Source organism: Zophobas morio, unplaced genomic scaffold (genome assembly GCF_036711695.1).
Source record: "Zophobas morio isolate AGI-343-1 ecotype UQ-CSIRO unplaced genomic scaffold, CSIRO_AGI_Zmor_V1 ptg000007l, whole genome shotgun sequence".
Classification (NCBI taxonomy): Eukaryota; Metazoa; Arthropoda; class Insecta; order Coleoptera; family Tenebrionidae; genus Zophobas; species Zophobas morio.
Window position 1 is genome coordinate 1445265 of NW_026972112.1, and position 12543 is coordinate 1457807.

The window sequence follows — 12543 nt, forward strand, 5'->3', positions numbered from 1 at the left end:
AAACTTAAAAAATTAGTACCATATTTATAATAAATTTAGCAACAAATTTCGACTCAAAAAAAATGCATAAAATCTATAAATAAACAAATTTGCAACAAATTTAGCAACAGATTATATAAACTATTTGATAAAAATATTTATAAAGAAATTTATAATCAACATAATTGTAAACAAATTTACCGACAAATTTATGTACAAATTTTTAACCAATTCTATAAACAAATTTATAAACAATTTTTTTAACAAATTCAACAAAAATTAAAAGCAAATTTCGCACCAAATTTATTAACAAATTTAACAACAACCTTATTAATAAACAAATTTAGAGACAAATTTACCATCCAACTTATAAAAAAGTTAGCAAAAATTTAGCAATAAATTTATAAATGAACAAATTTATTGATAGATTTATCAACAAATTTATCAACCAATTTTAAAAAAATTAGCAACAAACCTGCAAACGAATTTACCAAAAATTAAAAAAAAATTATCAACAGTTGTAGAAACAAATTTATATGTTAATAAATTGTAATATAAACAAATTTGTATACAAATTTATTGATGGACAATTTTGTAAATAAATTTATAAATAAAGCAATTTAGCAAAAAATGAATAAACAGATTTATAAAGAAATTTAACAATAATTTTTTGTGAACAAATTTTGCAACAAATTTTAAACTAATTTATCAGTAAGTTTATAAATAATTTTATAAAAAAAATTATCAATAAACCTTACAACTAAACAGGTAACAACAAATTTATAAAGCTACTTAGCAAGAAATTTATAAACAAATTTAAGAAAAAATTTATAAACAAAATTACCAAAAAATTTATCTACTACATAAAAAATTAGCATAATAATTATAATAAATTTATCAATAAGTAAATTGATATATAAACAAATTTGTATACAAATTTAGTAATAAATTTTATGAACAAATTTTGCATTAAATTTTGTGTACAAATTTATAAATGGACAATTTTGTAAACAAATGTAGAGACAAATTTATCAAGAAACTTATCAACAAATTTCTAAACAAATTAGCAACAAATTTATAACTCTATTTAGCATGAAATTTATAAACAAATTTAGCAATAAATTTATAAACAAAATTATCAAAAAAGTTACCCACAAACCATAAAGAACAGTATTATAATTATAATAAATTTGGCAACAAATTTATAAAAAGTTTATGAATTTTATGCATAATTCTAAAAAAAAAATTGCATAAAATTTTATAAATAAACAAATTTATCAACAAATTAAAAGCTAATTCAGCACCAAATTTTTTATTTACAAAAAATTTTGAAACATACATATTTAGGAACGAATTTATATGCAAATATAGCAACAAATTTATAAAAAATTACCGACACATTTATGAATAAATATTGCAAAAATTGTAGCAAAAAATTTATAAGTAAAGAAACTTATAAATACATTTTTCAACCTATTTATAAAATATTTAGTAACAAATTTGTAAATAAAGACATTTAGAAACAAACTTATCAACGAATTTCTAGAAAAATTATCAACCCGATTTTTCGATTTATTGTTTTATCAATTTTCACTTTGGAATTTTTCACCATTTCAATCCTTAATTTTTTTGATTTTTCGATGTGGCGGTTTCTCGATTTTTCAATTTTTCGATTAGTTTCTTTGACATTTTAATTTTTCGGTTTTTACTATTTTTTCATGTTTCTATTTTTGTTTTTCAATTTTTCAATTCTTCGATTTTTTAGGTTTTTCATTTTTTAATTTTTCGATTTTTTAAATTTTCGATCTTTCGATTTCCCGTACATTCAATTTTTTGGTTCTCCAATTTTTTTTCGATTTATTGTTTTATCAATTTTCACTTTGGGATTTTTCACCATTTCAGTCTTAGTTTTTTTTTTATTTTTCGTTCGATTTTTAATTTTTCAATATTTTATGGTTCAATTTTCCAATTTTTAGATTTTTTGATGTTGCGGTTTCTCGATTTTTCAATTTTTGGATTAATTTCTTTTAATTTTTGAATTTTAAGTATTTTTTCATGTGTCTATTTTTGGTTTTTAATTTTTTATATGGACTTCAATTTTTCGATTTCTCGACATCTGGTTTCGATTTCTAAAATTTTTCACTTTTTCAATTTCTCTATTTTTTAACATTTGAATTTTGGGACTTTTGAGATTTTTTCAATTTCAGGATTTTTCAATATGTCGATTTTCAATTTTTTTATTATTTCAATACATAGTTTTTCAATATTTCATTTCTTCAATTTCTAGATTTTTTTTCGATTTCTTGATGTTTTTACGAGGTTTCACGGCTTTTCAATTTTTCGATTTTTCAATTTTTCAATTTTTGGCGCTTCCAAATTTTCAACTTCTCGATTTCTCGATATTTTGACTTTTTGACTTTTAGATTTCTTTATTGTGTGATTTTCCCATTTCGATTTCTTGAGTCTCGATTTCTCGATTTTTACTTTTTCAATTTATCAATTTGTCAATTTTTGGCGTTTCTAAATTTTTAATTATTAATCGATTTTTGAAATTTTAAATTTCTGGATTTGGCCTTTGGACTTTTAGATTTATAGTTTGTTTGGATCTTCTATTTCTCTATTTCTCGAATTTTTGGTGTTTCGATTACTTGACGTCACGATTTCTCAACTTTTTGGTTTTTCAATTTTTTAATTCTTCGATTTTCCAATTTTTCGATTTTTTGATAATGCGATTTCTCAATTTTTCAATTTTATCAATTTTCACTTTGGGATTTCAATCCTTAATTTTTTTGCATTTTTTTAGATTTTTCGATTTTAATTTAGTAATAAATTTTATGAACAAATTTTGCATTAAATTTTGTGTACAAATTTATAAATGGACAATTTTGTAAACAAATGTAGAGACAAATTTATCAAGAAACTTATCAACAAATTTCTAAACAAATTAGCAACAAATTTATAACTCTATTTAGCATGAAATTTATAAACAAATTTAGCAATAAATTTATAAACAAAATTATCAAATAAGTTACCCACAAACCATAAAGAACAGTATTATAATTATAATAAATTTGGCAACAAATTTATAAAAAGTTTATGAATTTTATGCATAATTCTAAAAAAAATTTGCCTAAAATTTTATAAATAAACAAATTTATCAACAAATTAAAAGCTAATTCAGCACCAAATTTTTTTTTTACAAAAAATTTTGAAACATACATATTTAGGAACGAATTTATATGCAAATATAGCAACAAATTTATAAAAAAATTACCGACACATTTATGAATAAATATTGCAAAAATTGTAGCAAAAAATTTATAAGTAAAGAAACTTATAAATACATTTTTCAACCTATTTATAAAATATTTAGTAACAAATTTGTAAATAAAGACATTTAGAAACAAACTTATCAACGAATTTCTAGAAAAATTATCAACCAATTTATAAACACTTTAACATTTTTGCATATCAATTAGAAAACATTAATAACAAATTTCTAACCAAATTTAGCAACAAATTGATAAATAAACATTTTTTTCAGTATTTAGCAAACAATCTTTATTCCAACAAATTTTGGTCTAGGTTGACAATTAATTTTAAAAACGAGATGTCAAAAAAAAATTGGCAACAAATTTATTAATCAATTTATAAAAAAAATAAATAAAGAAATTTAGAAACCTCTTTGTCAATGAAGTAATGCTTCCATTTGTTAAACAAATTTAGCAACAAATTCATAAATAAACAATTTTAACAACAAATTGATAAACAAATTACAAACAAATTATAGACAAATTTATAACCAGAAAACTCACTTGAAATAAAAGTATAGCATGCTTCTTGATTTTCACTTTAGCATTACACACATTTTTATTTTAGCTTGTAGGGGTTCCAGAAAAAAATTCGTAAAATCAATTTTTTTTCGAAAAAGTTGGATTTGTAGTTTTTATAAGGTACGAGACAAAAAATTATCACGGTGCAGAATTTTTGCCTAAATGTATTAAAAGAAAGTGAAGATACCTGGTTGATTGAGCAATTCCATTTTTAATTAATTTAATAAAACATTTTCACAGAAAACACTAAACTGAAGTTTATTGAAAATATGTAATTTTGTTAACAGACTTATTGTGACAAATTATTATCACGCTTAAAAGGGAAATAACTAACTAACTAAATGAAAACTAATTTAATACCCAATGTATTTTCCACCTGCTTCTATGATTGTAGACGCGTTGCTTCACAGAATTGACCAAATGGATGAAGTAATTGAAGTCCAAATTCTCCCAAGCCGTCAAGATACCATATTTCGATTCATTACCTGCTGCGTACTGCTTCCCATCTTTATAAACCTCTCGTACAAGAGAACTCCATACATTCTCAATAGGGTTGAGATTTGAGATGTAGGCTTTTCGCAGGCTATTATAGCAAAGCTATATTTTGTCGTTGAAACCACGTTTTCGATGAATTAGACACATGAATCGACGCATTATTTTGCTGAAAAATCACTTTGCTGTCTTGAAATAGGTTCAAAGGTGGTTTGAGGTGCATTTCCAACACATCTTGGTAATTCAGAGAGTCCATTCGATTTGATTAATGCTAAGTTATTATTTCCTAAGCTACTAAAGGCACCCCAGACCATAACATTGCCACCTCCTTGAACTCGTTTTGACAAATACTTTGGTTCTTTCCGTAAATCGTGCCAATAATATCTAAAACTATCAGGACCATCGAGATTAACTTTCTTTTCATCTGAAAAATCTATCTGGAACCATTCTTCATTTTTCGTCTGCATTTCTCTGGCCAATTCACGACGTTTTTGAATATGTTCTTTTGTTAACATTTGTTGTTTCTTATATTTGGCATATTTAACATTTTTGTCATTAGCCAGTACTCACAAAACTGTTCTTTTGTGAACAGAAAGTCCTAGGGTCCTCTTTATCATTTCAGACAACATGTTATCCTTTAGCCCGGAGTCACAATGGATCTTTTGGCACGTGCAGTGAGTTTTTCTTTTCTTCCACAATTTTGTCGTCCATTTTCACTGTATTTCTTTCTTACAAACTTGGAGATTGTGGTCCGATCTCTTCCAATCTTTCATGCTATTTCCGGAAAAGTCAAACCCGGGTCATAGTATGCCTCAATCTGTCCTTTTTCACGTTCTGTTAGATCGTTTTCTTTGCCCATGGCGAAAGACAATTATTGTAGCTCAGCCAATTATATTTCGACACTTTATCAGTTCTAACAAACAATTGCATATCGTGCATATCATACAAATAAACAACATTTACGCATACTACGTTTTTCTAATTGATTTTTATACAAAAAGTGATGCGTGATAATTTTTTGTCTCAAAATTTCTTGACACAATTGAGTTTTCACAGATCAGAAATTATTTGATGCAAAAATATCACTGAAAAAATCATTTTTGTATACTAAATTAACTTCTACTGGGTGTATTATTTAGTCAAAGGTCTAGATAATAAAAAATTCTTAAAAAATTGCTCCGTGATAATTTTTTGTCTCGTACCTTACCATTCTGTACTGTACTGCACTTTAGAATGTGAACGATTGCTGCTGATCCCTGGTGCTTTATTGTGGAAATAATTCGAAAATTAATGAAAATTCCAAAGACTTAAATGTGTTGCTAAAACAAAACAAATAAAATTCGTCCTATTAAATTTTATAATTAACCTAAGAATTTGAACTTGCTTTATTGCCTCTGTATTAGGAGGGTGGGAGGTTCTATTCCATTAACTTTAAATCAACCTTTTATAAAGCTAACACTTCTAAAATGATTTCATAAAAATGTACATTTTCTTTATTGAAAACTTATCTTTTCAAATCTATAAATTACACTCTTCTCAATATTTTTTCTTAAAAACGTAGCAAGTCTTTGTTCTATTTTTTGTAGTAGACTGGAAACAAAAATGGCGACTAATACAAGGATATAAAGGACGGATAAAAGGATATAAAACGGGTTTAAAATAACTAACACAATTAATAAACAAATAAGAAAAAGTTGTTTTTATCAGTTTATCAGACACACACTTGAAATTCTGATAACCGCATCTTAGTACTCACAGTAAAAAACAATTTGTCATAATTATTAAATTGCAACTGACTTAACAATGATAAAAGCTACCAAAACGAAAAACCCTAGGGCATGCACTGAAGCAGCTGCGGACACAGTCTTTCCTAGAAGACCAAACACCAGTACATCAGTTTGAGCTTGTAACGTCGTCAACTCGACGTAGGTAGAATTGGTTTCATTACGATTATTACAAAATTTAGTCTGCTGCATTGGTAACAGAAAAGAGTCCACAGTAATAGGGACATAGAACGTCTTATCCTCCCTTTTCAAATTCCCCTTAGCAGTAAGTTTCGTAAACTTCGTATTGGTGGACTCGAGTCGGTTACCACAAGAGTCGTTGGAGTCGTTTTCGCAAGCCAGTAAACTGCAGATGCGTACATGGTGGTTGGTATCATCGATTTTAACAATACCGTCGAAAGCCGCAAGTCTGAAAGCACGAGTTAGAAAATTATTAAGTTGGTATCTAGACCTTACTTGTATATGTCAGAAGAGACCACAGAAGAGACGTCCAAAGTGATTTCAAAAGTGCAGCAGAAGCCAGAATGGCAAACGTCAAGTGTGGAGGTTCTTTGAGACATATCTACGTTCTTGAAGTTGTAGCGCGAGGAATCGAAAATTGTGTACGTTTTGTAGTTGATAACGTTGGATTTGTTTAAGTTACCGGGAAGCCCGAAGGGTGTCTACAATATACAGTTAATTTTGGAAAAGTCGAAGTTGAAGCTCGTTCTTACTATTCCACTACAAACAGATTTTTCCGCCCTGGAGCTAATCTTTGGGACTTCTTGGATAATAATTTTGGTACTTGCCGAGTCTGCGATGTAAAGTTCTGCAGCTTTACCATTTGGAAGGAAAATTCCGCTACCACCGTGGCCCTCTTTAGGTCTACCATAACTAGCAGCCAACAAGTTAATACCATTGGCTGTAGTGTAGCCCTGCTGGGTCGACAAAGCTACAACTTCATTATAAAAAAAAAAACTAAAAAAGTACCGACTTATTTACATGTCAAAAATGGCATATATGAGGTCCACGCAGAGGAATACACGACATCCGTGACGTCACTATTCTTGAAAATGTTCCTCGACGGATAATGAAATAAGATGTCGTAACCAGTGAAGATTCCAAAAGTCACTCCAAAAGTGGTAGTGAAAGTCTGCGTCTGGTTAGCGTCTCCTGGAGTGAGCATGTCTTCTTGGAACAAATTGATTTTACGGTACTTCAAGATGACTGCCCCATTTTTGTCCAGAACCAAGTCTGTGTTGTAGTACTTCGTTGCTGTGTTGGATTCTCGCTCTTTTTCCAAGAGGTTGACCACCACGTAGATCTGTCTCTCTGAGGCAATGTTGCTTAATTTCGTAAGGACGCTGTCGGCACTGCTGTCGGTTAAGTCCACTGCATAGTCTGTTGGGTCTGAAACTATGGTCGTGAGTCCATATTCCGGGAAAACCAAAATGTCGACGCTTTGGCTTTTGGCTGTGTCCGCATAGATGCTGTAAGCTTCGAGGTTTTTCTTGATTGTAGTCTGTGGACTGTCTCCTGTTATGGAGTAGTACTCCAAAACGGCTGCTTTGTAAGCCTGGAACGAATTTCTTATCAGTACCTACTTAGAACGCGGTACTAGGCGTGGTGAGGCAAGCTGATGACGGTTACTAATTATCATTTTCGGGGACTGTTGTTTAATAAAGTTAAAGGAAGTACTGAGTGTAACTTACCAGGATTGGTTTATGCTGAATGGCCAAAAACAGGGCAAATAAAACTGCGGAAACGCCCTTCATGGTGGACGACGGTGTAACAGCTAATCGTTTGAGGGGACTTTGAGTATTCACCGTTCGAATTATTAATTACTAATTAGATAAAGGTGGAGATAAGCAGATAAGACAAGCTAATTCGGTGATGACATTGAACGAGTGTATTCTGTCGAGTTCGCTTCTTGTATGCAACATATGACCAAGTTACGTCGACAAAGTTTGTTTTATTTTCTGGTATATGTTCACACTATTCGGAAATGACGTTAGATATAAATAAACTTATGTATTTAATGTGGTTATAGTTTCTTCCTATTTCACGTAATTCTGAAAAAATATAATAATATTTTTCTGTGACTGCATGGGAAAATTTGAAGTTTAAATGTTTATAAGTTGCGAAAAAATACAAAACTTCATGCACGTGCTCGAAAGAATACATTTAAATATTATATGGAACGAAGGTGTTTTAATGTGTGCAATAATTACCAAAATTATTTAATTTTTCTTAAATGATGAACGTTTCGGTTTCTGGAGGTTTTGCATTTTCGATTTGTCGTTTTTACTTCCCGAGCGTAAGCAAAGGAAGTATTGTAATCGAGTCCGTCGGCCGACTCTCTACTTTTACGTTTTCTCGATCTTTCATGACCCCTAGAAGACGAAGAAATAGGTCTCCCATTTCCGTCTGTCTGTCCGTCCGTCTGTCCGTCCGTCTGTCCGTCCGTCTGTCCGTCCGTCTGTCCGTCCGTCTGTCCGTCTGTTGTCCCGGATTTTATTAGACAGATAATCTCCGAAAGTACTCGACCGATTGTTGTGAAATTTTGTACTTATATTAAGAATATCATGTAGATGGTAAAACGCTAATCAAAATTTGTCTAATCATCCCCACCACTAATGCGATGACGTCACTTCAAAATTGTACATAGTAAATGGGTTTTCAATTGTATAAAATAACATAGTCCTACACATGTAGTTTACAACTCTGAATCGACTTTTCACCCGAAACGTCCAGATTTTTGGAAAAAAAATCAAAATTATAAAACAACATTTTGAAATTTAATTTTTAATCTGCTAACCAGAATGCTTTGAAATGTTGCAGATGTTTTAAGGAGTCATTTAAGCATCATAAATCTTTAGTCAAAAAATATTTGCTTATCCCCTCCAAAAACTTGATGACGTCAGCTCAAAAGTTTGTGGAATAAATCATATCTAAAATGTACAAAATATGATGAGTCTGTACTTGTGATCTATCACTCCATTCATATTTGTTGAATTTGCATATACAGGGTGACTCAAAAAAATTAATGAATGGGTAAATATATTTTATTGATTTAATCAGGAACTACAAAACCGAATGCTTTGAAATCTTGCAGATGTTTTAAGGTTATAAAGAGCATAATAAATGTTTAGTCAAAATATATTTGCTTATCCCCTCCAAAAAATTGATGACGTCAGCTCGAAAGTTTGCCGAATAAATCCTATCTAAACTGTACAAAATATGATGAGTCTGTACTTGTGATTTATCACTCCATTGATTTTTTTTGGATTTGCATATACAGGGTGACTCAAAAAAATTAATGAATGCGTAAATTTATTTTATTGATTTACTCAGGAACTACAAAACCGAATTCTTTGAAATCCACTGCGAAAAAAAAACATAATGGGCATGCAGTCGTCACGTTTCCGACAGCGAGGGAAGTACTGTCTAAACTCTTTAGACCAATTTTTTGGTTTAGTATTTGATTTTTCGATTTCTGGAATTTGGGATTTGCCCATTTTTGGTTTTCCGATTTTCGAATTTTCAATTTTTTTATTTTTGCTTTCTCGGTTTTTTAATGTTTCGACTTTCCGACTATCCGAAATTTCGCTTTCAATTTTTCGAATATCTGCTTCAGTGAATTTTCGATTTTTCGGTTTCTAGAATTCTTGATATTTTCTGTTTCCAATTTTTTGGTTTTTCAGTTTCAAATTTTTGGAATATTTGTTTCTTCGAATTTTTGATTTCTCGACTTTCGATTTTTCGGTATTTCGAATTTTCGATTTTTGATTTTTCCAATTTTCGTTTTTCCAATTTTAGAGTTTGCAATTTTAGATTTCTCGAACATTTGATTCATGGAAATTTCGGTTTTTCGATATTTCGAATTTTCAATTTTTGATTTTTCGAATTTCATTAATCGAATTTTTGGTTTCTCAACTTTCGAATTTTCAATACTCAGAAGGTTCGATTTTCGATTTGTTCATATCTTGAATTTCGAATTTTCAGTTTTTTATTTTTCGCTTTTTCAATTATTTTATTTTATTTTCGATTTCCCGAGTTTTTGTTTTTTTGATTTTTGACTTGTAATCTTTGATTTTTGGTTTTTTAATTTACAAATTTTCATTTTTTTTACTTTTCTTTTTCTTTAATTTTGACTTCTAGATTTTTCAATTTTTCGTCTTTTTGACTTTCGATATTCCGTTTTTTGTATATTTCGATTCTTGGATTTTTTGTCATTCAAAATTTCTATTTTCTGATTTTTTATTTTTCGGTTTTTCGATTTAGAATTTTTACATTTTCAAATTCTCGGTTTTCCGATTTTTCGGATTTTCGTATTTTCGAATATTTGGGTCTTCGAACTTTCGTTTTTTTTTATATATGAATTTTCGATTCATTTCTCGATTTTCCAATCCTGTAATAATTTGTTAATTTTTGATTTTTTGATTTTTCGATTTTGCAATTTTTTCAATCTTCAGTGTTAATACTTTACAATTTTTTTTTTTTTTCAAGTTGTCGATCTTCAAACTTCCATTTTTTTTAAGTTTCGATTTTCAGTTTTTCCATTAATCAATTTTTCGATTTTTTATTTACTGGTTTTTTGATTTCTCCAGTATTAGATTTATCAATTTTTCAATTTGCGATTTATTTACTTTCCGGAAGACTTTTCAAAGTCTCGATTTTTTGATATTTCCGATTCTTCAATATTTCGAATTTACGATTTTTTAAATTTTCAGTTTCCAAAATTTCGGATTTTCGATTTTCCATTTTGCGAATTTTCGATTTTTCGATATTCGAAATTTCAATTTCTTTACTTTTAGTTTTTTCAATGTCGACTGATTTTTGGAATTTTTCAAATATTCAATTTTTTTTTCGATTTTTTCCATTTTACGAATTTTCGTTTTTTCAAATATTTCAATTACTGAATTTTTGTTTTTTTGAATTTTCGATTTTTCAGTATTTTCATTCTTCAGCTTCTAGACTTTTAATTTCTTTAACTTTTCAATTTTTTGATACCCGAATTTTCAGTTTGTTTCCTTTTCAATTTCTCGTTCTTTCAATTTTTCAAATTTTCGATTTTTCGATACTTATTTAAATTTTTTACTTTTCGATTTTTTGATCTTTGAATTTCCAATTTTTTTCTTTTCAATTTTCAATTTTTCCATTCTTCAGTTTATCGATTTTTCAATTTTCGATTTTTTGCCTTTCCTGAAGATTATTTTATTTCTGCTATTTTCGAATTCTCGATTTTTCTTTATCCCGATTTTTTGATTTCCCGATTTTTCGATTTTCAGTAGTATCATAATTATAATGAATTTATTAGCAAATTTAGCAGCAAATTTATAAACCGTTTTATAAAAACATTTATCAACAAATTTAGATATAAATTTTTAAACAATTCTATAAACAAATTTGTCAACGAATTTATAGAAAAAATATCAATCAATTTTTAAACACTTTAACATTTTTGCAGACCAATTAAAAAACATTAACAACAAATATTTAACCAAATATAGCAACAAACTGATAAATAAAGTTGTTTTCAAGTTGTCGATCTTCAAACTTCCATTTTTTTTAAGTTTCGATTTTCAATTTTTCCATTAATCAATCTTTCGATTTTTTGTTTACTGGTTTTTTGATTTCTCCAGTATTAGATTTATCAGTCTTTCAATTTGCGATTTTACGACTTTCCGGAAGACTTTTCGAAGTCTCGATTTTTTGAAATTCCGATTTTTCAACTTTAGATTCTTCAGTATTTCGAATTTACAATTTTTTAAATTTTCAATCTCCAAAATTTCGGATTTTCAATTTTCTATTTTGCGATTTTTCGTTATTCGAAATTTCAATTTCTTTACTTTTAGCTTTTTCAATTTCGATTTTTCAAATCTTCGACTTTCTGATCTTTCGAATTTCCGCTTTTTCAATTTCTCGATATTTTAATTTTTCGATTTTCGGAATTTTCGTTTTTCCAATTCTCGGTTTTTGAATATTTGACTCATGGATGTTGCGATTTTTCGAATTTACCATTTTTCAAAAATTCAATTTTCGAATTTTCGAGCTTTCGACTTTTCCATTTCTCGAATTTCGATTTTCGACTTCTTTAATTTTGTCTTCTGGATATTTCAATTTTCGACTTTTTGGATTTCGATATTTCGATTTCATATTACGATTCTTGGATTTGTCGGTCATTTAAAATTTCGATTTTCTAATTTTTGATTTTTCAGTTTTTCGATTTTAAACTTTTAGATTTTCGTGTTGTCGGTTTTCCGATTTTTCGGACTTTCGTTTTTTCAAATATCTGTATTACTGAATTTTTTTTTACTTTATGATTTTTTGATATCCTAATTTTCAGTTTGTTTCCTTTTCAATTTCTCGTTCTTTCAATTTTTCAAATTTTCAATTTTTCGATATTTAACTTTTTGAATTTTCGATTTTGTCTCCATTCTTAAGTTTTTAGACTTTTAAATTTTTACTTTTCG

General features: G+C 28.4%; 1 protein-coding gene across 1 annotated transcript; it reads right to left on the reverse strand.

Moving 5' to 3' along the window:
• Window positions 1-5998: 5998 nt before the first annotated feature.
• On the reverse strand, window positions 5999-7906 carry LOC135124190 (vanin-like protein 1). The gene is made up of 5 exons (XM_064049087.1): window positions 7780-7906; window positions 7070-7643; window positions 6802-7019; window positions 6545-6750; window positions 5999-6497 (listed from the first exon to the last, which is right to left on the reverse strand). The coding sequence occupies exons 1-5, from the start codon at window positions 7840-7842 to the stop codon at window positions 6086-6088; spliced, it is 1473 nt and encodes a 490-aa protein (XP_063905157.1). The 5' UTR covers window positions 7843-7906; the 3' UTR covers window positions 5999-6085.
• Between the last annotated feature and the right edge of the window lie 4637 nt (window positions 7907-12543).

What these genes read in the sequence shown, in the direction of transcription:
- LOC135124190 (XM_064049087.1), bottom strand. Translation starts at nt 7,842, where the DNA reads ATGAAGGGCGTTTCCGCAGTTTTATTTGCCCTGTTTTTGGCCATTCAG. An exon ending in ATATATGCCATTTTTGACAT is followed by an intron (nt 7,020 to 7,069) that starts GTAAATAAGTCG and finishes ATGAAGTTGTAG; the next exon opens with CTTTGTCGACCCAGCAGGGC. An exon ending in AATCTGTTTGTAGTGGAATA is followed by an intron (nt 6,751 to 6,801) that starts GTAAGAACGAGC and finishes TGTATATTGTAG; the next exon opens with ACACCCTTCGGGCTTCCCGG.